The sequence below is a fragment of the Ochotona princeps genome, chromosome 6 (genome assembly GCF_030435755.1).
Source record: "Ochotona princeps isolate mOchPri1 chromosome 6, mOchPri1.hap1, whole genome shotgun sequence".
Classification (NCBI taxonomy): Eukaryota; Metazoa; Chordata; class Mammalia; order Lagomorpha; family Ochotonidae; genus Ochotona; species Ochotona princeps.
This window is the reverse complement of record NC_080837.1, coordinates 81,143,528-81,166,798: the sequence shown is the minus strand read 5'-3', so window position 1 is coordinate 81,166,798 and position 23,271 is coordinate 81,143,528. Positions and strand designations below refer to the sequence as shown.

Here is a 23,271-nt window from a genome sequence, read left to right as displayed (position 1 = left end):
CCAGGGCTCCTGAGCAGGAAGGACTAGGACCAGAAGGGCCAGCATGCTCAATCCAGGGCTGCCTCCTGCCTGGCTGTGAGGCAAGGCTTCTGGACTGTTCCATAATTCCATCCCAGCCTCCAAGAGTGCTCTCCATGCTCCAGGGTCCACGTGACTGGCCGTCTTGAAGCTAGAAGCCTGTCACTGCTTCTGCCCAGTTCAGCACCTGCCTTGCTTACTCTCCCACCTCCCTGGCCCTTGAATCACCAGCCCTGGATGTACAGCCCATTTCTTTCCCCCACCAAACCCTGGCTTGGCCCGGCCTCTTTACTCTGGAGCCCTGAAGACAAGGCCCCCTGGCCCTCATGGTGATTCCTTCCCCTGAGGCAAGCCCAGGCACTCACCTGTGACCACTCAGACGCCTCCCAGATGGACAGGCAATCTTGGCCTTCGCAGCTCTGCACTGGCGCTGGCCGGGGGCCCGGGCAGTAGAGGGGCCGCGTGGTGACGTGGGTGCCGTTCTGCAGCTGGTACACGCAGGACACCTCCCGATGCTGGATGCCTTTCTCGCAGGTGGCCGAGCAGGGGCTCCACGGGCCTGCCACCCACCTGCTCAGAGGGAGGGAGGGCAGTGAGTGGAGGACTGCTGGGAAAGGCCAATTCCTTCCTGCCCCAAGGGCTGGGGGAACAGAACCAGGAAGCTTTGCAGTGGGCTCTGTGGAGCAGCCTGGGCAGCCTCTGGCTCCATGGCTTGGAGTGGACAGTGGTCTGCACGCAACACAGCTACACCAGGCTGAGCCACTGTCTGCGACGGTCAGTCCTGCAGCCAGTGGGGCTCTGTCTGCCCGCTGTCACGGACACGCTTGGCTCCTAACGTGTGGGTGACATGTGCTGGCAGCTCTGCATGTGGTGACTTGGCTCTGTTCTGACTCCCTCCTCCTACGCTTTGCTGCAATATGGTGCAGGGGACTGCACACATGGCTGGACGCTGGGGTGTGCCAGGGGCCGCTGTTCCTGCATCTCTTGCTGACTGGCACAGCGTCTGACCAAGGACCCCAGCCTGTGCTGGGGTTGGCAGCATGGAAGAACTCTTCTCAGCGCTCACCTGCCCCCAGCTGGGAGAGGATCATGATTTCTGTCTGGGTCTCTGTGCGCCCCGGGGGGGGCTGGGAAGCAGCTCCGGCCAAAGGGCTGCCCATGTCCTGGAGGGCCACTGAAGGACACACCCTCTGCTGTTGGTCCCTGAATGAGTGACAGACTTGGCCCTCTCTGCCTCTCATCCTCATGTCATGCCAGTTCCCAGGTGCTCCCCAGCGGACAGTGCAGCCTGAGCTGCTTGGGTTGCCACACAGCTCTGCCTCGGTAGTCTTTAGTTCCACCTGAAGCCACATCTGACCATGCCTGCCGAGCCACACGTAGGACCCCTGTCATGGCTCCCTACTGGCTGGGTCTCTGGGTGGACATGGGAGGGTGCTGAGAGCTGTGCATTCCCAAAGTCCAGCGAATGGCCCTCTGCTTGCTGGACCCACAAGAGGTAGGCTGGGGTGCAGCTCCAAGTGCAGAGCAAGCTGCCAGTTGACTGTGCCCCAGACCGTGGCAGGTGACTGCACGTGACTGTGGCTGTCACTGACAGGAGATGTGGACTCCAGACGAAGAATAAGGGTCCCACTCGGCACCTGACAAATGCTCAAATGTCACTAAAGGACACAGCCAGGACAGGTGCTCCAGTGATGTGGGTAGTGCTCCTGGCCTGCAGAAAGGCCACTTGAGGGACACATGGGGAGGAAAAGCCGAGTAAGGCTCAGAAGGCCCACCTATACCTACCACCCCCTCAATGGCTTGAAAAGCTGCATCTGCCTGGATAAAATCCTGGAGGGCAGGGAAGGGAGGCAGCTCTGACATGCGTGGCAGCATGGTGACACTGGGGACAGCCAGTTGCAGAGACACACGCTCACCTGTGCTACCTCGCACAGTCAAGTTCACAGAAATGGAAAGCAGAATGCGGTCACTGGGTCTGGGGGCTGGGAAGCTGCTGCCCAGCGGGGGTGGAGTTTGAGCTGGGGAAGAAGGAAGGCTCAGAGGCAGGGGGAGGCAAGGGCCATGTCCCCCATGACCTTGAGCTGTGCACATGGAAACGGTAGGGACAGAGTGCCATCACTGTGTCACCCAGCTACGCTACCTGATGCTGATCCCAGTGAATCCCAACTGAAAGGAAGACATGAGCAAGCCCTCTGTATCCACCTTGAGACTGTGAGACGCGGTGTGGGGTGCTGCGCCCCGGCAGAAGCTGAGCTGACAAGCGGTCTGCTCGTGGAGTCCAGGGTCCACTTCCCTCTCACCCCCAGAGCGGGTGGAAGGATGGACCTGCTGGCAGCAGCCCAGTGCCTCCTCTGTGCTGGGCACCTTCCCTGCGGTCACCAAGTTCATCAAACATGCAAACAGGGGCCTGGGTGTGCTCCTCCGTGCACCTGCCACAGAGGCCAGCTACAACACACCCAGACCTGACACACACCAGACACCATGGCAAGGAACGCAGGCCCAGGGACAGTCCCAGGGGCCATGGGTGGTCTAAGTGGCACCACTTCATGCCCACCAAAACAGAAGCATTGAAAGAGTAACTGAAAGGTCACATTGGCTGTGACTGGAGACAGAATTCTTACAGAGCTGGGGACTGGCGACCCACAGGGCAGTGGTCCCTCCATGTCTGTGCTCCTGTTTTTGCAATTTCAATCGTTAAAACATTAAATGGAAAATTCTAGAATTTAGTTTTAAATGTTACACTGTTCTGAGCAGTGTAATGCAATTCTGCACCATTCCATCCCATCCAGCCTGCACCTGCACAGGAGACCCGAAACAGCTCCTGGCTCCTGGCCTCTGATCGGCTCAGCTCTGGCTGTTGTGGCCATCTGGGGAGTGAACCAGCACATGGAAGAGCTCTGATTTTCCTTCTCTCTGTAACTCCAACTTTCAAAGCAGCACATTTTCACTGGGAGCTTCGGCTCTGTGTGCAGATGGGTTCCTCTCTGGACAGACGGAAATTCATGTCAGAAGCTTTCAGCAGTCAAGCTGGTACACATTCACTGACCTTGGGTGCAGAGAACACCTGATGCCCTGGACGCCTGCGCACAGCTGCCCAGTTTAAGGACTGGCTGCCCGGCCCCAGATCATGGAGGCTGTGTGCTCAAGGATCACTTCAGATCCTAGTTTGAAAGGCAAGACTAAAACCCAGCTTCCTCCTAATTTAAACATGCTGGAACCATGGGCAGCACCAGGGCCGGGCTGCTTGGCACCTGCCTGCATGTTTAAATCAAGAGGAAGCTGGGTTTCAGTCTGCTTCTAGAACTGCTGCCCTGCTTTAGTGATGCATGCTGGGAATTGCACAGGAGCCCCAGAAAACGCTCCTGGGGCAGGGGGAGGGAAGGATTTCAGGGCCGTCCTGGGCATGGGGCTCTAAGGGACAATGGCAGGGCTGCCAGCAGCTTCTTGCAGGAAGCTTCTAGAGCCAGGATTTCACAGCTTCGCCTGCCCCACCCCAACCCTGGCAGCACAGGGGGATGGCTAGGCTCCTCGTCAGTTACCACAGAGGCCACCCTGCTGCTCTCTGCTCAAAGCCAGGGGCCTCTACCTCTGCTGCTGGTTACACCTATTGGCCCTGATCCTGGAGGGTGGCAAAGGCCACAGCCCTGGGGAGCTTGCAAACAAACTACCGGGGGGCGGGGTGGGATGGGATGAACATCCAGGCAGGAACGACGCAGGCTCAGCAGGTGCCTGGACACTCGAATCCTCTGTCAGGGGCCGGCACTTGGCAGCGTGCAATGACCAAAGGTACTTGGCAAACAGGATTTGCCACTGCAGCTCTCGGCTTGGGTGACAGCTGTGACACAGCCACACCCCCTCCAGGGTGGCTGGGGTGCCTGGCTTCCACACCCTCCACTCTCTCCCCTGGCCTTGGAGCACAGCCTGCCCCGCCCTGGGTCCAGCTCCCTGGGGCACTTGGCCCCACAGACACTGTGAGGCAGGGTCTGGCTGACACTCTGCCAGGGCAGTGTGAGACCCAGGGACTGGCAGCCAAAGGGGCAGTGGGGAGCCTGCCATGCCCGTGCTTCTGGGCGTGTGTACATGGGCACAGATTGTTCTTGTCCCCAGGGTCAGGAGTAAGGGCTAGGCCATGGGAGCCAGCATGCCTTGTCATGCCCGAGCAGCTCGGTCCTCATAGGGGACTTCAGATCTGCACACATCTCCACACCTCGCTGTCCCTCACCTGGGTCCTGTCACAGGCTCCCAACTGGCCAGTGCACCTGTCATCTCCTCTTCCTTCCAGATAATCCACACTTTCTGCTGTGCTTCAGTCACGCTCCTTTCTCCATAATCTGCAGCAGCACCCGGATGCTCACTCCCGGTCACGTCCTAGATCTGGCATTCAAGACCCAGCCTCAAAACACAGTCATTCAGTCAGCCAACACACCTGCCTCCTTCCACCCTGCGACCATCCCAACTGGGAACATGGTTGCTTTCAGAAACATGTGCTGGCAAACAAGACTCTGAACTAAGGAAAATGATAGTTGGGATAGAGTGGGGCAAGGGGGACTTGTTGGTGGATTTGCCTGAAATGCTGTCACGTGAGGGCAGCTCACTGCCCAGCACACATCCTCCTTGTCTGCTCCCTCAGGAGCCCCTCCTGAGCCCCCAAGACGTGCCCCTCCTCCAGAGCCCTCTAAGTAGTCTAAGTGATTCTCTGTCTCCTTGCCCTGCTATGCCTCAGAGGTACCCAGGAGTGGAGAGGCTTGGCCCTTGTTCAGGCTCACCAGCTAACTCTGCATTAACCTTGAGCCTGGACCTCCCCAGGCCCAGCTGTGTGGGGTGGGGTGAATGACTCCCAGGAGCTCACTGCTCACAGCATGTGGTAACGCCTGGTCGCTCACAGCCAACTCGCCACCATGTAGTGTAGCTGACCTTTGGTATCCGAAGGGTACTGGTTCCAGGACACCTGCGGATGCCACAGGTAAGCTGGCATGGAAGTCACACACAGCCTAAGTGCACACTCCTGCCCAGCGCAACCCGCACACAGGCTGAGCATCACTAACCTGGAAATCCCACACTCCCCAAGATGTGAGAGGTGCAGGTGTGATGCTGTGTAGTTTAGGAAATTATGACAAGGAAACAATGTACAGATTTAGTTTCCCCTGGACATTTCTGATCCAGGGTTGGTCGAGTTCTTGAAGGTGGGACCTGCAGATGGGAAGGGCCAATTTCTTGGCTGGCTCAGACCCTGGGTGAGCATATCACAGCATGGTCAAGGCTCTGTGAGAATACCCCTCCCCAACCCATGGACTCAGTTGCACTGCCCCCTCCCCCTCATTTCTCCTTCCCCCAGATCTCACCACGAGTACACCCTAAATCCCGGCTCCGGCACATCGGAGAGCCAGTGTGTACTCCCGCTGCTGGCTAATAAAGCCACCAGCAGTTTCCTATAAAAAGTTACAGCAGGGATAAATCTATGATAAAATATTCATGCCCTTTCGTTCACTTCAATGTCCCAACTGAACGGAGTCGTGGCAGCTGTGGGGCAGATGTTCGGCCGGCAGGCGAGAAACAATTACTCTCAATTAAGTTCTCGGTGAATGATGTCACGGAGACCGTGAGCCACTCAGCCCTGCCCTGAACTGGGCCAAGGGTGTTTGGAAATACCGGGCCGCTCCGGGTAATTCAGATCCCGAGGCAATTGCATGGGGTCTCAGCATGAGAGCGAAGCAGGGAAGCCATCATGACTTCCAAGTGAAAGTAAGAATTGGTTAATCAGCGCAACAGCTGGTGGACCAGAAGCCAGGGCCACGCGTGCTCCAGGCAGAGAGAGGCTCCTGCATCCCCACTGGATCCAGTCTCTGCTGGTTCCCACTCCTGGTGTGGCACAGACTCTGCATACCTGGTGGCTGACCTACCGACAGACAGGGATCTCAAGCTGCTTGGCAGCAATGGCAACTGACCATCAGGTCCATGCGCCATGAGTTTGTTTCCCCATATCTAGACTAGATCTTCGCTGTTCTGATTTCTGACAGCTGCTGGAATCTCTGGTCCGTGGAAGTCTTACAGACTTCAAGCAGTTCTCCCCACCCCTACCCCACCACACACACACACCCCAGGGACTGGCGGGCTCACATTCAGCCTTCCAGACCCCAAGAAAAGTGATTTCTACGTCAAGTCTTGCTGGCCCCAAGCTTTATGACTGCATTCCTTCCTGTCCCTCTGTGTGTGCCAGCTTGCTGTGTTTCGTGTATTTGTGTTTTTGTGTGTGTGCCCACAAGAGAAATCTTCCCTTAGAGGACTGCACAGAACATCCCATTCTGGGTGCAGGCCACCCGCCTGCCTGCATAGGGAGCTTGGTCACATCTGGCTACAGATGGTTCCTGATCGAGTCCTTGCCTCCTCCGTGGCTTTCCTGAAGGACTGTGGTTGGCACGGGGCCGTGTGCTTGCTGAGGATCCAGGGAGAGTGAACAGAATAGAATTGAATTCTTGTATCAACAAGGAAAACAGAGCTGTGACCCAGCTTCCTGCCGCCAGCCCTGGGCCAGTCTCCAGGGCACCTCGAGCTACCCCCTCTTACTTCAGCACTCTTAACTTGTGTTTCCTAATCACTTAATAGAAGTGATGCATGAAGTCCACCCACAGCTGGAAAATCTGTGCGGCGCTCAAACACAGCAAGCCAGAGAACCGAGGCACACACGGCCGAGCGCTCGCTTTCCCTGATGCTGAGGTCACTGTTGACAGTGGAAGCAACTCCAACACGTTTCTAAAAATTGACCTTTTCTAGCTTGCCTAACCCTCTGTCACAGATGGAGGGTTAACCAGGGAATGCCTCCAGGATGCCAGGAAGGGCCCACTGGGTCCACATTTTGGATGACTGTTCCAGGGCAGAAACGGAAGTCTGGGGCCTAAGGCGATGAGTAACTGGATTTAGTCTCAATGGGGACTGCTTGGATCCGTGAATGACAGGGAGCTTGTTATACCTGCGGCTCAGCCCAGATGGCCTGTGCACCTGTGGTGCTATGGGCAGGCAGAGGCATCGGGACAGGAGGGTCTCCTTGTTGCCGTTGATGCACACGGCCCACGGCAGGTCCTTGTCTGGTGGCAGGTAGGGCCAGGCTCTCTACCTGCCTCCTGCTGCCCTGGCATGCAGCCTCCACAAATGCACAGCTACCTGTAACCTGGCCAGCTCTTAGTCAAGAAATGGGAGGATCCATGGGGTTAGACTCTTGTGTGTGTGTTTTAGTCCACACTTGACCCCCAACTAGATGAGGAAATAGGCGGCCCATGAAGGAAACTGCTCAGGGTCATGTGGCCAATAGGTGAGAGGGCCTCTCAGCACATGCTCCACCACCTGTGCGCTCTGTGTGTTCAGGCAAGTCCCTGTCCCCCACGGCCTCTACATGTCTGAGCACAGAGGCCAGCAGGACATGGAGCTGCCTGGTCCCCCCGCTGGCCAGTCCCACCAGAACGAAGCTCTGAAGGCAGCAGGAAACTTCAGGTTGGACTCAATGTCACCCCGCCAACACTGCTCCTTGAGTGGATGACTGGCCAGCTTCAACACTCAGCCTGGGTTAACGTCTCCCACTTCTGAGCTCTCCCTAAGTAGGGGAGTCATTTCTATGTATTTTATTTCCAACCAGAGGGGCTTTTGCATAAAAAAATTTACTGTTAGTTTCCAGCTTTCCATTGTTGTGGGCAATGGGCGTGGTCTGTGACATTTCCATTGATGCTCCCCGGCGCTTTCTGTAGGAATAGTATGCAAGCAGACGTGTGAGTGCTCCACCTGCTTTTGTCTATTCTCAGGGTGGAGTGTTTGACATCCACGGCCTTCCTTATGGATGTGTACCTGTGTCTTCCCTGTTTGGTCTGCTTGGCACTTGATTCCTATAGCTAGTAAGATGCCTATAATTAGTAAGTTCCTCTTTTCATCTCCTTACATCTCCTGTGGCTAAAGCTTTATGTAAGTGGTGGCTGTTACTTGGGGCATAAAAACAGCAGCTCTTCCTTATCTGGCATTTACTTTCTATGGTTTCAGTAACCTATAACTGATTGGGAACCAAAACTTCAGTCTAGGAATAAACAGTTCTTGAGTTTGGCAACGCATGCCGTTCCGTGTAGCATGATGAACTCGGCCATCCTGTGTTGTTCCACGCAGGGCAGGAAGTTCTTCTGCCACGTGCTGACACTCTGTGCACCTCCTCCCGCCCTTGGGAGCTGTGGTATCAACTGGACTGCTGGAGTGTAGCAGTGTTTATTGTCAAGTCACTTTATCTTGGTTAATAATGACTCCAGGAGCTGAGGCTGTCATAGTAGCGTAGTAAGTTGAACCACTGCCTGTTCATCATCATCTCACATAGGCATGGGTTCAAGTCCCAGCTGTTCCATGTGTGTTCCAGCTCCCTGCTAATGGCCTGGGAGAGCAGCAGAGGACAGCCCAAAGTCTTGGGCCCTTGAACCCACATGGGAAATGCAGATGAAGCTCTTGGCTGCTGGCTATGGCCTGGCCTGGCCCACACCATTACAGGCGGTCACCCTGTGTTCCCCTTGCTGCAGGCGCAGCTGACATGCCTCCCCTCCCGGCTCTCAAGATACTGTGCACAGCTCGCTCCAACTGGTCCAGGAGTGTCCTCTCCCCAGGAGATGGATTAAGACAAGGCCAAGCAGAGCACACGCGTGGCCTCCACAGCACTCCTTCCTGCCGTCTCGAGCTGCCCTTGGAAATGACATGGCTAACACTTCGCCAGGTTTCCTCCGCCTACGGCAGTGCTGAGATGCAAACCCACACACAGAGACTGCAGCGCCAGCAGGCTCCAGCACACCACACCCACCCACACCGCACACAGCCTCGCCATCCCACTCAGCCCGCCCAGAGGGAGCCCCAGGTGCACAGCACGAAACGCACCGAGCCCTGAGCCAGAGGCCCCTTCCCAGCCCCTCCGCCTTCCCAGCCCCTCCGCCTTCCCAGCCTCACTCCCATCTGGCTGATCACATCACCCGAGGTTCGTGGTCGGAAGCATTCAGGTGGCCGGAAACAAACCCCCCAAGATTCTCTGCTACCTCAGTGCACCCTAAGAGATGTGCAAGCTGCAGGGGTGTGTTCTGACCAGAAGGGGGACACCAGCACATATAGGGACTGTCTGTCCTAATCATTTGCTACCCGGAAAATACCAGCATGGGTTGATGACATCGCATGGTTAAAAATGTGAGAATGAAGAAATGAGGGTCACCCACAAAATACTGGGGAGCAGCGGCTGGCTGCAGTTGGTCATACGCAGGGATTATGGGATGGGCAGCCATTGCTCCTCAGGGGCTTGGCAGGGAGGGGCCACAGAGCTCACAGGCGTTCCTTCCCCTGGTCTCCTCAAGGCTCCCATGTCCCAGCAGTACGGATGCTGAGAGCAGGGGACAGCGAGGAGGGAGGGAGGGAGAGACCTGGGACTAACCCAGGACAACACAGAATCAGCGTCTCCCTCCCTCCTTCCCCGGTCAGCTCCGTTGTCTAACAAACGGTGTGTCTGTGTCCAGGGCCTCTGTGTGGTGGGGGTTACAGTGAGGCACCCAGCAGGGTCCTTCCTGCTTACTGTTCCTGCCACATGGCTAGTGAAGGCTGCTGGGACGGCCTCTCCCCACCATCCATGCAGATGACCGACTGGGGCATCCCAAGCTCCTACAGGTGCCGGGTCACAGACAGCAAGCACCCCTAGCCCTCGCTGCGGGACATTGTGGCTTCGCCCACAGCTATCCACAAAACCCAGGCCAGTCTGATGGGCACCTGGCTCAAGGCTCGCCCTCAGCGCAGAGAGACTAGAAGGAGAAAAGTGGTGAGGCAGCAGATAAGTCCCACAGAGGTGCAGGAGACCAGCTGCCCATAGGTGGCCCTCGGCCTAGGTCAAGTCACTGTGTGGCCACAAAGGTAGAGGCGACATCTGATTCCTCCTCCACCAGGCTTTGCTCTTTCGCCAGAAAACCTCCTATCTCCACCACAGACTGCCCCACTCAACCTTCAGTCCCTGGGGACTCACACCACAGGGTCCTCTTGGTCCCAGTGAGCTTGAGGTCAGCCTACCACAAGCAGAGTACAGCTGCCATGGGGCCCCAATCCCAACACCTGCCATGTTTCCTGGGCAGTCCCCGTCTCACCTGGACCCCTGAACTGGAGTTTCTTTTCCAGCAGGGCCTGGATCACACTGACAGCACGCCAGGAGACAGGCCACCTGCAGCATTCTGCCCTCTTGCCTCATCTCCACTCACACGGAAGGGGCAGCAGTGGCTTCCTCGGGGCCTGCAGCCAGGTGTCTCTGTCAAGATGCCGTCCCCATTCATGGGCGTGACACTGGAGAGGCAGGTGGCACTGTTATTAAAACCAGACGGGGTAGCAGAGTGCACTTGAGCTTTCAGACAGGACAGCCTTGCCTTGAATGCTCCTCATTTTCAGCTTGAGTCTGCAGAGCTACTCAGCAACCAAGCACCTCCTGGTCTTCTGGCGTGGACTCCCAGAGGAGCCCCAGAGGGATCGGGTGCAGACTGAGGCCCGGGCAGCCCACAGTCAGGCTGGACCAGACTGGGCCTCTGACCTCCCCGCAGGAAGCTCTGGATTTTTGTCACCTGCTTGATTTCCACAATTTCTAAGACTCCCAGCTTTCACGATGCAGGCATGCTCAAGCTTTCTGTATGAGAGAAGCCAGCTTCTCTTGGAACTCACAGGAACAAACTGAGCTCTCACTCACAAAGCAGGAGGGTAAGAAACAGGGTTGAACTGGCAGTTGGCAATCCCACCGAAGTGACTGTGTGGATGCCTGTTTGGTTTTGTTTTTAGCCATCCCACTTGATCCGGTTACCATCCAGGAACTGTTGTCGGCAGTTATGGGGTTATGATAACCAGAAGTCTGGGTCTGGTAATAGATCATACCCCACCCAGTCTTGAAGAATTTGGGGGTAAGAAACTCTCTCACGCTTTTTGAAGCACACAGCCGCCGAGGGAGAAGCTTGCCATCCAACAGTAACATTCCAGCTTCTGCCTTTCTTCCCCAGACACGGGAATTTTCCAGAACAGTAGCCGTCCTGCTGGCGAGCTTGCTGTTCTCATTCCAGTGGGACAGTGTCAGCTGCAGGGGGATGGGGGGACTTTCTGCCTCCTCCTGGGTCTCATCGTGACAAAGCATGATGATTCCAGCTTGGGTGCACTTGTTGGCCTCTGGCCTCTGCTGCTGCTGGTGTGGTCCTCCATCTAATAAGAGCACTCTGTTCCCTGTGTCTACGTCACACTCGTGTGTCCCACCATGGCCCTGTGTTCCGCCATGGTCCTGTGTTCCGTCGTGTTCCATCCTGTTCCTATGTGCTACTACGGCCCTGTGTCCTGCCACCAGGAGGACAGGTGAGCTGAGCCCATGGATGATGTCTCCAAGCAGCCTAGATTGTGAGCAGTGTGGCCGCTGGAGGAGCCCTGCTCTTGTGTGCCGAAGAAGTGGGGGGTGCCCAGGTCACCACCCTTGCATTTCCCACGCGACAGAGCAGCAAGGGTCCCTCATGGGGCAGGGCAGCCTCTGGCAGCCATGTCATAAGCTGATGGAACAGTCACCCCACCTCTACCAGTGAAGGGGCTGCCTGGGTTTTGGCTCCTGCAGACAGCACTGAGTCTCCGCAAAGAGTGCTGCAGGAAGGCTGGGGACCCCGTGAGCCTGCTGTCCAGGACAACACCCTCCACAGCAGCTCTGGGGAGGGGATTGCAGCATGAGACTTGTCTGGGGAAAGAGTTCCGTGGTGGCTTTCTTGCAGGGACTCCCAGAACACTTCTGGAGCACTTGGGTAAGGCAGAGCCTGCTCCAAACCTCATGGAATTTGCCTGGCCTGGAACTTGATGTACCCTGACAGCCTTTCCCCATTGAAACTCAGTGAAAGCCAGGCTGTGGGAGGTGCTGTTGTGACAGCATGGGTGTGGGTACAGGAGAGGGCCATGGCCAGCTGGCCAGCAGCAGGGTGGCAGGAACAGCCAGCTGTGCTGTCACCTCACCTCAAAGCACCATGAGCCTGGAAAGGGGAGAGGATGCTACGGCTGAGCCGCCAATGAAGGATGCCTTACTACTCACTGTGGTGAGCATGGGCTGAGCAGGCCTCACACCAAACACACAGGACCAGAAGCAATCTGGATTTGGGATTTTTACAGTTTAGAATATATACATATACAAATGAGGTCTGCAGACAGGATGAGCTGGGGTGGGAGACAGTGCCGTAGTTCCCAGCTAACTGTCCCAGACCCTAGGGACCCCAGAAGGATACCAATTCTGTGGGGGAACTGCCAAGCCCTTGGGCATTTGTAAAGAGATCGTCCTTGGATTCTGGAGAGAACTCAGCCTTTGGAAGCATAATAGCTCTAAGCCAAAGCCAGGCCTGCGGGCGCACGGGGTGGTTCATGCCCCATGATGTGTGCAACAGGTGCCTTTTGGTGGCTCGTGGATACGCAGTCTTTCGGGGTCAGTGTGACTGGCTCGGGAGGGCAGGTGGGGGCAGTGGCCCTGAGCTGGGCAGATCCCGTGGCAAGCTGGGGCCACCTGGAGGACAGGGCAGATTTGCACAGTCTGGGAGGATACCCAGTGTGGACACCCCCTATCCCAGAGGGGTTGCTCCATTCAGTTTACAAAGTGCTTTCTCATCCTGTCCAGTACTTAATACTGACATTCAGCAGCCGGTGGCAAATTCTTTGGGACAATAGTGATGTATTGGTGGAGATATTAAAAGGAAATAACCATGTGACAAAATAGATGGCTTACCAAATGGTGCTGGTGTTCTCTTCCTGTTTCAGGAGCATCAATTGCTGCTCAGAGACACAGCAGGTGTCCTGCTGACACAAGGTGCATGGACGATGGGGTGGAGGAAGCTCTGCCTCCTTATTCCATAGCCAAAGGGCCCACCTGGGTGCAATGTCCAGCGGTTTTCTTGAGCCCTTGGGAGTTAGAGCTGGCATGGAAACAAATTATACCTCCTTTTCCAATGTCTGGAAAATGGATGTTCTGTTGGGTGTACACCTTTCTGGAAGCATGTCCAGATTAAAGATGTAAGGGTGGGGTGGGCATTTGGTCCCACACCTAAGCTGCCACATGGACACTTGAGTGTCCACATGCTGCAGTGTCCGGGTTTGAGTCCCAACCAGTTATTACTGCTAATATCTACAAGCAGTTCTGTAGTTACAAGATTCTTCAGGACTTTGCAAATACAAGAGGCCATTTGCAAATACAGACAGTTTGACTTCTTGCAATCTGGGTGCCTGTTATTTCCTCTGTTGATCATCTCTCTGGCCAGTAATTACTGCTGGTCATTGCAGGCAAGACAATATGCCGCGTCCTGCTCCTGGTCTTAGATGGAGCTGGCTGTGGTTTTTTTTTTTTTTTCTGTAGATGTCCTTTCTTTATTCAGTTTGTATGATTTTGCTTCTTTGTGGCAATCAGTCCATTTCATTTAAATTCTCTAACACAGACAGCTGCTCACTTCTTCCTCTCTCAGGTTAGAAACAGCTTCCCGTCTTTCATCCCTTATTTCAGTCATTTGAGGCTTCCATTTTTTTTCTTTTTTTTGGCTAATCTGGCTGAAGGCTTGCTAATGATTTTTTTTATATATAATCAACCTCTGTTTTCATCTTCTCCTATTATTTATGATTTCTTCTGCTTGTTCTAGATTTGTTCTTTCCTAGTATCCTGCTTGACAAAAAGCCTTTCTTTCAATGTGTCCACAGCTATAAATTTTCCTCTAAGGACTGCTTTAGCTGCATTCTCAGAGTTTGAGTGTCCTGTGCCTTCACATTTTCATCCAACTCAAAATGCCTTTTACTTTCCCTTATAATTTCTTTTGGACGCCTGGTTATTTAGGGAGCAGTCTAATTTTCACATTTGTGATTTCCCCCACATTTCCTTCTCTTGTTGGTTCCCACTTTCATTCAATTGGCCGGAGAATATACTTTGCATTGCTTCAGTTTTTCTATATTTCTTGTGATTATTTAATGATCCAGCAAAATTTCTATACTGAAGAATGTTTCACATGCATTTGAGGAGGAGGAGCATTCTAGGCTACATGGAGTGTCTGACAGGTGTCTAGCAGCTCTATAATGTTGCTCCTCTTCGATTTCCTTGTTACTCTTCTAGCTTGTACACTATTTAAAACAGAGCACTTACTGTTGAATTATCTACTTCTCCCTTAATTTCTGTCTGGGTTTGCTCCATGTACTTTAGGATTTTATGATTAGATACATATATATTATAATTGTGGTATCTTCCTGAAGGATTTCCTTTTTATCATTATAAAATATCTTTATTCACATGTTTTGCTGTTAAAATTCATTTTGTCTGATATAACTGTAGCACTGTCACTTTCTTATAGTCACTGTGTGTATCTTTCCCCATCGATTTGTGTTCAATGAATTGACATGGGAATACGTGCTTTCAAGGAGAGAGTGACTAATCTGTTTGTATGGACTCGTCCTCTCTGTATGAGAGCCAATCAACAATAGACAGCCCCCAAAATGACCTAAGGTGGGTAAAAGGGCAGGGGATGTTTTGGAGCTGGGAGGATCAGGGGATCAATTGATTCAAACTCACTTTTGAAAACCGCCCCGCCACGCCCCAGTGGGGATGGATGTCCCTCCCCTTCACCTCCGACAGGTCACTGTCCTCTCGGCTGTGCTGTTCGTCACACCTCCCTCAAGCTAGGCTTCATCCTCCCTTCTCCTCTTTGGTAACTGTGTTGTCAGAAGACAGGTGGAGATATCAAGCACCCAGTGACATCTTACTCCAGGAAGAGAGAGAGGCCAATGAGAGAAGCCCCGCCACCTGCAAGGCTGACCTTCTGGGAATTCTCGCATAGTGAGCAAATGGAGGGATGCTCAAATGTTCAAGATAAAAACACAACAGCAACAACAACCCGCCTCAAAGTGCATTTTCTCCCTCCATCTCAAGTGTTTCCTAATTTAGACAGAGAAGAAAGGCGTCCAATTTAATTTATGTATTTACACATAGAAGGAGTGATGGGATTAAGATAGTGTCAGAAGGTTGCAGTACTCAACCAATGCTACGTTTCAGGCCAGCAAGAGTTAAACAATGGTAACTTTTCAGACTGTGGCTATAGCTAAAGACCCACTGTCTCAGCCTTCATTCTTAAATCATGCTTTCTCCCTCCCTCCCTCCCTCCATGCTCCCCCTCCCATACATACAAATGTACATGTACACACATGGAATGTGATTTAGTAAGAAAAATGAGGGATTGCATTAAATTTTAACCTAAAACAAGACCAGCCTGGTTAAGATAATTAAGTAGAGGAAGACAAATTTAAAAACCAAATACATTTCCTTACAGATGACCATGGAATTGCCAGGGCGACGCTGAATGTTCTTTCCTGAATCGCCCTTGCTCACTGTACAGCACAACACACACTGCCTGGGAAGCAGTTCAAATCGTAAATACTGCAGGGAAATAGCTACTAACTTGGAATGACCTTCTCCAGAGGGTAAGCCTACAAGACGTGAAGTCTAGGAAAGCAGGAGCTTGGTGCCCCTAGGTGAGCCCTGTGCACATCAGCCCCTGCCTCCTGCTGCAGGACCATGGGGGCTGGGGCGGGCTGGGGCTGCCAGGGGCTGCCAGGGGCTGCCAGGGGCTGCCAGGGGCTGCTGTGTACAGCACCGTTCAGGGTGCTGGAACTTGCTGGGGCACAGTGCCACGAAAGAGAAAGCTGCTGGCCACAGCCCTAAACGCCGATCTGACCTATAGATCCTGCCTTGTCTGCCAGGGTTGGGGGACCAGGCTGCTGATGTGTCCATATTGGATGTGCACGAGGTTGGAGGGAGGCCCTCTGCCCTGTGTGTCACACTCTGGGTTCCACACAGTTACAGTAAAGTGTGGGAGAAGAAGCCACAATGCTAGGCACAAGTTTAGGATAAAGAGGTGCTAATGACAAGCCCTTGAGACAGCAAAGGAAACCCTCGGAGCCTAGATGGAAAAAGAAGGTTGAAGAAAATTAAAGGGCAATCAGGAGGAATAAAGGAAAACACAGAAGAGAAAAGGCAAACGTTTCTGTTGTAACACAGGATGCCCCTCGCAGCACGCCAGGATCAACAGTGGGCTGACCCCTGGCGTCGCCCACAAAGCTCACACCATTGGGTTCTGGGCTCTGCTTCCAGGCCACAGGCTCTGTCCTCCAGTTGAGCCTGCCTCCCTGACACAGCCATTAGTTCCCCAGGTCCTACAGATCTTCAAACCCCACCCTTTTACCCAAGCAGTTTTCTAAGGTCAACCTCTACACTTCACTTCTCAGCCTGAGTCCATCTAACCACGTAAGACTTGTGGGAACTGGGATCTGCTGTGCAGTGAGTCAAGCTTCACTGTCCAAACATGTGCCTATAAATACATATACCTCCAAACAAAGTTGTAGGTAATATCCCTATATATTGCATACGATATATGAGTATTTGGTATGTGTACATGTACATATAAGTGTCTGTGTGTGTACACGTATGAGGGAATTTGAAAAAGTTCTTGAAAAACAATTTTAAAAAGTTATTTTAATTGTGGCACACAGGGTTAAGCTGACACCTACTTCGCCAACATCCTACACGAGTCCTGGTTGCCTTGCTTCTGATCCAACTTCTTGCTGCTGACTCCTGCTGACTCTGGGAAGCCAACAGAAGGTGGCCCAGCTGCTTGGACCCCGGGACCCTGGAGTAGAGCTGGATGAGTCCCAGGCTCTAGGCTTCAGGCTGGCGCAGCTCAGGCTGTTTTAGCTGTCTGAGAAGTCAACCAGTTCATGGAAGATCTCTCTTACTCTACCTTACAAATAAATATTTTTAAAAGATATTTGTAATCTAAGCATATGAAGGTTAACAAAAATGTTTATGCAAAATGCATGCTAGGAAAAAGCTATGCATGGATTTCAGCTACCTTTGCACTAAGATAAAGTTTAATTCCAATATGTGGAATGTCAGAGAATGTGAACTTACAACCCAGGTAGGTGAACATAAAAAGTTCAAGGCTAGTATGGAGCTGTCATGAGCAGTATTATTGCCTGTAAAATGTGAATAAAGGAGTAACAGAGATTACGAAGAGATTAAAAACTTGACGTGTTATTTAAAATATATTTGAGATGTTTATCATTTATCATTTACTAAAACTAAAGCTGAACAAATAGAATTGCTCATTTGTATATTAAAAAAATTGCTTAAAGTCTTTTCATGTGTGGCTGTCTATCATATGAAGATATATTTCTTTAGCCAAATAATAAATAACCTTTGATGAGCCATGTGCCGATTTTAAGAAAGGTCAGATGGTTCAGAATAAACTAAATAATAATTACGAGCTTAGAGCAGATATTTCTTTCCTAGGCTCAAAGGCAAATCTCAGGTGCTTCCTTCTCTTTGTATTGACTTAATTTCTCATTTGTTTAGAGAAATGCCACTTATCCTTTACTTTTGAGTTCCATTATCTTATAGTCGGGAAAGGACCTGAAGGGGCAGGACAGAGGAGAGCAATGGGGGCGGGGGGGAGAAATTTCACGTTGACCCCGTTACAGAAGAGCAAAGGCCTTGTCTGCATCCCAGAAGATAAGCTGGGGGAGGGGAAGGCCTCAGCCTGTTCACGTCGGGCGGATGCAGGTGCAGGTGTGCTTTGCTCAGGGATGAGCACCGAGGCAACACCCGCAGGATGACAGCTCGCTCCTTGTCACGTAAGACACCCTCTGAACTGCCATCGCCAGGGCTAGGGCTCCTGCCGATGAGCTGCCAACACCTCCGTGGACACAACAAAATAATAATTGCAGCAGCAGTCAGTAAACGACTGCACACAGGCTTACTCGGCCACCAGACTGCTCCTGTCCAGCCCGGCAGCAAGGTTTCTATAAAGGATTACAGTGTGAAAAGAAACAGGCATCAGAGAACAGACCAAACATGCCCGCCATCTAGATGTACACAAAACTTGCTGAGCCTTGTTCTGTAGAGGTACCTAGAATGCACTGTGAAGTTGATGGCATCCTAAAGGTGTTTGGCTGGCACTCGCCTCAAACAGCATGAGACCTTGGGAAGGTGGTATGCAAGGCTGTGGAGATAGAGCCTTCTGGGGCCACAGGCACAGTGATGGCTTCTACCCCATGCTCAGAGCACTTCCAGCACCCCCTCTAGACTCGGTTCTCTGTCTGCAGTGTCCCTTTGCTTCACTGTTTTCTGGTTGGAGTTGTATAGTGTGGGCCCGTACAGAGCTGCTTCCTGACAGGTCTCAAGCCTTCCTGCTTGGAGCTCTGTCGTGGGGGGAGATGACGACGGAGGGGTCGCCTGCCCTTCCCTGTCATCAGCAAGTCTCGAGTCAAGCATGGTAACTCCTGCTTCATGTGTTGCATTTTACTTGGTTTCTCTGCATAATGTTAGAAAATCCTGAATGCTCAAGTAGTTTAAAAATGTACTAGACTTAAACATGTGATTGTTGAATGGATGTCTTACCTTATTTGAGCCTGACCTGGAGCCCATGCTGCCCCTCACACTCCACGTCTCTCCTATGTCCTAATCATTTCACAGGGGTGAGGCCATGGACCTTGGTCCAGAACATCCTGGAGTCTCCACAGGCCCAAGTGGGTGTGGTTGGCTGATTCACTGATGACTTTCTGGGATGACTGCTCCTGCCCAACATGTGAGCTTCCTCAAGGCCTTCCACGTTAGTGTGGAACCTTGTTCCTAACTGTCCAAGCAGCAGCCAGCATTGTGCGCATCATGTTAAGCCACAACCTGCAATGCCTGAATCACTTATTTTTTTTTTAAAAGAATTATCTTCATTGGAAAGGCAGATAAACAGAAAGGAGGAGAGACAAAGGGGAAGATCTTCTGTCCGATCGTTCTCTTCCCAAGCAGCTGCAACAGCTGGAGCTGAGCCAGTCCAAAGCCAGGAGCTTCTTCTGGGTCTCCCAAGCAGGATTAGAACCAGCGCATATATGGGATCCTGGTACATTCAAGGTGAGGACTTTAGCTGCTGGGCCATTGCACCGGGACCCAATATAACTTATGGGTGATGGTTCCAATCTCCTGTTGATGTGCTTGGGAAAGCAGTGAAGGATGGCCCACGTGCTTGGGCCCCTGGAAACATGAGAGACCCAGATGAAGTCCCTGGCTTCCACCCAGCCCAGCTCTGGTTGTTGTAGACATTTTGGGAGTGAACCAACAGAAGATCTCTTATCTCTGGCTCTGATTCTGTAATTCTGCCTTTCAAATACATCAATAAATCCTCCAAGACAAACATTGTCGAAGGAGCACATTAAGTGGACAAAACGAGTCCCACCTCCTTGCTATCTCTCTGATCCTCTCTCTCTAACGCACTTACAGAGTTTTGACACAGCAAAGGCGCTTGGTGAAGGCCCCGCACCAACCACACAACAGCTGCAGAGTTTAAGAATTCTAAAGCCAGCACCAAAAAAGTAAAAGGCATCTCGACATGACAGGACATTATGCAACGTGACAAACAACAACCTGCAACGTGACCTGCAGCAGAGTGGGGCCATGGCAGCCCCCTGCAGCATGGCAGAACCAGCACCCCACACATGGTCCCACTAAAGTCACAGCAGAGGAGGAGACCTCAGCCGTGAGCACATTTCACTCCTCTGGACCAAGGTCACTCTGGGACAGGCAGGCAGCGTAGTTAGGACAATGTCTGAGTGATCCCAGACCATCAACATCACCATCTGCACGCGATGGCATTCATTTTAGCCCCTGGTGTCCACCTGTGTGCACCCCTACTCCCGGGTGCCTCGACTCTTTCCATCTCCTCGGGGGAGAACTGGGTAGGCAACATCATTGTGGCACAGTAAGTTAATCGGTCACCAGCAACACCTGCATCCCACCTGAGTGCTGATCAACTTCTGGCTGCTCCAATTCACCCAGCTGCCTACTAATGCACCTGGGAGGGTAGTGGAGGACGACCCAAAGGCTTGGGCCCCCATCACCCATGTGGGAGACCTGGATTGAGTTTTCTGGCTCAGGCCCCACCTGTGTGGCCATTTCGGGGAGTGAACCAGCCAATGGAAGATGCTCTATCCATCTGCATCTCCCTCTGTAACTGCCTTTCAAAGAAACTTTTTTTTTTAAGGGGATCTTAGCAGCAGACGGGTTCAAAGTGCAGCAATAACATTCCATCAGAATGACAACAACACACAACACAGGGAGGTGTTGTCCCCCCTTTACTGGCACTACACGGCTCCTTACCGCGACTGGCATGGATGCGTGTTGCACCTCCGGACCTGGGGCTCCGGGCGGCTGGCTTGTGGGCAGTCACTGTCGTTGACCAGCGTCGTGGTCTTGTTGACAATCCGCGTGCATGACACAATGGTTCTGCGCTCCCCTGGAAGCAGAGGGAGGGAGCTCAGTGGCTGTGGTCACGCACCGGGGAGGGCCACTCGGTCATGCTTCTCGAGTGGCACCCGGTGCAGCTATCGCCCAGTCAATGCAGGTGACTGCTCGGAGCACCACACTGGTCAGAGACGGGAGGATAAGGTGGCTAGGACAGGGTAGGTCAGTGTAGGGTGTGTGAGAAACCAGAGACCAAGATCAGCAAGCAGCTACAGCTCCAAGCAGCTGCAGCTCCAAGCAGCTGCAGCCTGAGACAGCTCTGGAGTTGTCGGGGCCAGGACTGGCTGGAGCGTTAATGTCCACTCCAGATCCATGGTGAACGTCCGTATCCATTTGATGTTTAAAGTCTCGGGAGACCTGGTTCCAGCTGAGGACGTGCACGCGGGTCCTCACCAGAAAGTTGGGGGCCAGTGGCCAAGACGCCTTGCTGGTAAGGAGCAGTGGGGGTGGGGAGGCCAGTCTGAAGTGCCTGCTCCCCTCGGGCGGACATTCCAGAGCCTAATGGAACCTGTCCACCTCGCCAATTGCTACTCAGGCCTCAGCCTCACCTGCTCTGAGGCTGCTCAGCTAACCTGTCACCCCCGAGGCACACACCCCAGATCCTGCGTGGACAGGACCTGTTCAGCAAGACTGAGAGACAGAGGGTAAGCAGGTGGCCTCTGGAGCCAGGCTGTCTGGGTTCAGGTCACTAACTGTGTGGTCACTGGCTGTCTCAGCTTCCACCTCCCAGGGCTTAGCCAACCTGTGCCTTAGGTGAGGCTAAAACAAACTCACAGCTGTTTGTGCCCAGGGGCTGCCTGAGGGCGACTGGCCATCAGCATGGTGGGGCAACTGAGGGCTCGGGGGAGGGGCTGGGCTGTCCGGGGAGGGGGTGAGGGAGTTACCAGCAAAGAGGGTGTGGCTCTGACTCCATGGGCTGCTTGAGGGCCACTGGCCCCGGATAAGCTGGGAGGGCCTCCCAGTCGACCCCCTCAGCAGTGTGTGATGGGCTCAGGCCCCTCTTTGGCTGACTCCCACCTGGGACAAGTGAGAGGAGCTCTCTTATGTTCAACCGCCCATTCCACACTGGGATTCTGACAGGTGCAGCTCTGCAGCCAGCAGCTGCTCAGTGTAGGGCTGGGCAGTGATGTGGCAAGGACCCCCTCTTGTCATTACCCCTTCCGGCCCTGGCAACTTCTGACCTAACTCCGTGCCCATCAAAAACCACCCTTCCTGTGCCCCACCTGTTGCGGTGAGGGGTAATGTGGGATTGGGAAGGAGTCAGCCTGGCTGTCCAGCAGGGAAACTCCATGGGCTGTGCCTACACTCGTGCAGGAAAACAGGCAGCCCAGAGCCCTAGAAGCGGCCTGTCTCCTTTGGCCAAGCCGCCTGCTGGTGCACCTCCACCACTCACCTCCGCCACACTGCACGCTGCACCCCTCCCAGCCACTGTGGGTCCAGATGAACTGGGAGTCCTGGGCTTTGGCAGGTTCACTCTGATTCTCAGCAGCGTGGGTGACAGGAACGGTGTATTCATAGTGAATTCCGTAATTCTGGTCGTGAAATAACAGCACCTGGACCAGCAGCGAGAGAAAAGGCAACGCTGGGAGCAGCCAGGGCTACTCTTCTTGGAAAATGATAAATAAATCATTCTAAAAAGAAAATGGCTTTGCTGGCTAATACCGCACCTCCAAGTGTCAACATTGCATATGGGCACTGATTGGTGTCCTGGCTGCTCCACTGCCCATCAAGCACCCTGATTATGACCTAGGAAAGTAGTGGAGGACAGCCCTGATCCTTGGAACCCTGCACCCATGTGGGAAGCCCAAAGGCGGCTGGCTCCTGGTTTTGGATTGGCTCAGCTCCAGCTACTGAGGCCATGTGGGGAGTGAACCAGTGGATGGAAGATGTTTCTTTTTTTTTCTCTGTAAATCTGCCATCCCCAAAAGAATAAATATTATACAAAGCAAAGCAAAACAAAATACAGATCCCAGGGGCTGGCAATATCTGCTGCCAGGGATCTGTGGGCGTCCCAGGATCTCCAAATCTTCCTGTCACCCTGGAAGCCAGTATGACCATGGCCACCAAGTGGCAGAGGCCTGGCTTGGCAATTAAATCTAGGAGCAGATGGGTGGTAGAGAGGAGGAAGGGTCTATCAGATTTTCTGGGGAACCATTACGCTGCTTGGGGGCCCTAGGACCTGAATCCTTCTGGGAGTGCACCTGTCAGGCCAGCAAGGGGCGCTATCAGGGTTGTCCCTGTAGACATGAGGGTGCAAAGCTTGCCCTCATGGGGTACAAAGTGGCCTGGCTGTCGGAGACGCAACTTTAGGCTAAGCTCAGGGCCAGAGCGGTTCTGCAAATTCACCTCCTGCTCCAGAGCCCTGGGAGAAGGGCCAGCAGGAGCTGAGAGGCTGGAACGCATGCCCCACTTGCTCCAGCCTGGGGCAGGCCAGGGGGAGAGTGCATCAGACAGTGGGAGCCAGCTTCCGCCCGGAGCATCTCTCATTCCAATGCTGAGCTGTAGGGTGCAGGGGGGGGGGAGGGGTTCCACAGCAGACTCCACTGCATAAACACCCTCCCCACTCACCAACAAACAGGCCTGCAGGCATGCATCTGGGAAAATGCCTCCAGTTCGGTTTTTTCTTTAAACTAGTCTTTACAGGAGATCTTAGCATGGGAATAAGACAGGTAAGAGAAAATCCACATGAAACCAGTTTTATGCAGCGTTGAAGCCACATTCAGCCTGTGTGTGACTGGTTTCACACAGGTCCCTCACGACCCTGCCAGCCACATGTGTGTCCCAGTGGTGGGGCAGTGGCCTTCCATATGGAGGCCAAGAGCCAATTTCACTTGCAGGTGTAAGAACCTGAAGTGTCAGTCCAGCTTGCAGAGAAGACAGAAACCTGGTCCTAACAGTCGCCATGTGCT

General features: G+C 53.3%; 1 protein-coding gene across 1 annotated transcript in view; it reads right to left on the bottom strand.

Annotated features, from left to right (window-relative positions):
- The window catches only part of ADAMTS17 (ADAM metallopeptidase with thrombospondin type 1 motif 17), a 215,361-nt gene that overhangs the window by 9,353 nt on the left and 182,737 nt on the right, over positions 1-23,271 (bottom strand). The window contains exons 18-20 of the mRNA XM_058666570.1: positions 21,756-21,915; positions 20,219-20,354; positions 384-588 (exon numbers count right to left, since the gene is read on the bottom strand). Of these exons, the coding sequence (XP_058522553.1) occupies positions 384-588; positions 20,219-20,354; positions 21,756-21,915 (501 nt within the window). The remainder of the gene's footprint in view (positions 1-383; positions 589-20,218; positions 20,355-21,755; positions 21,916-23,271) is intronic.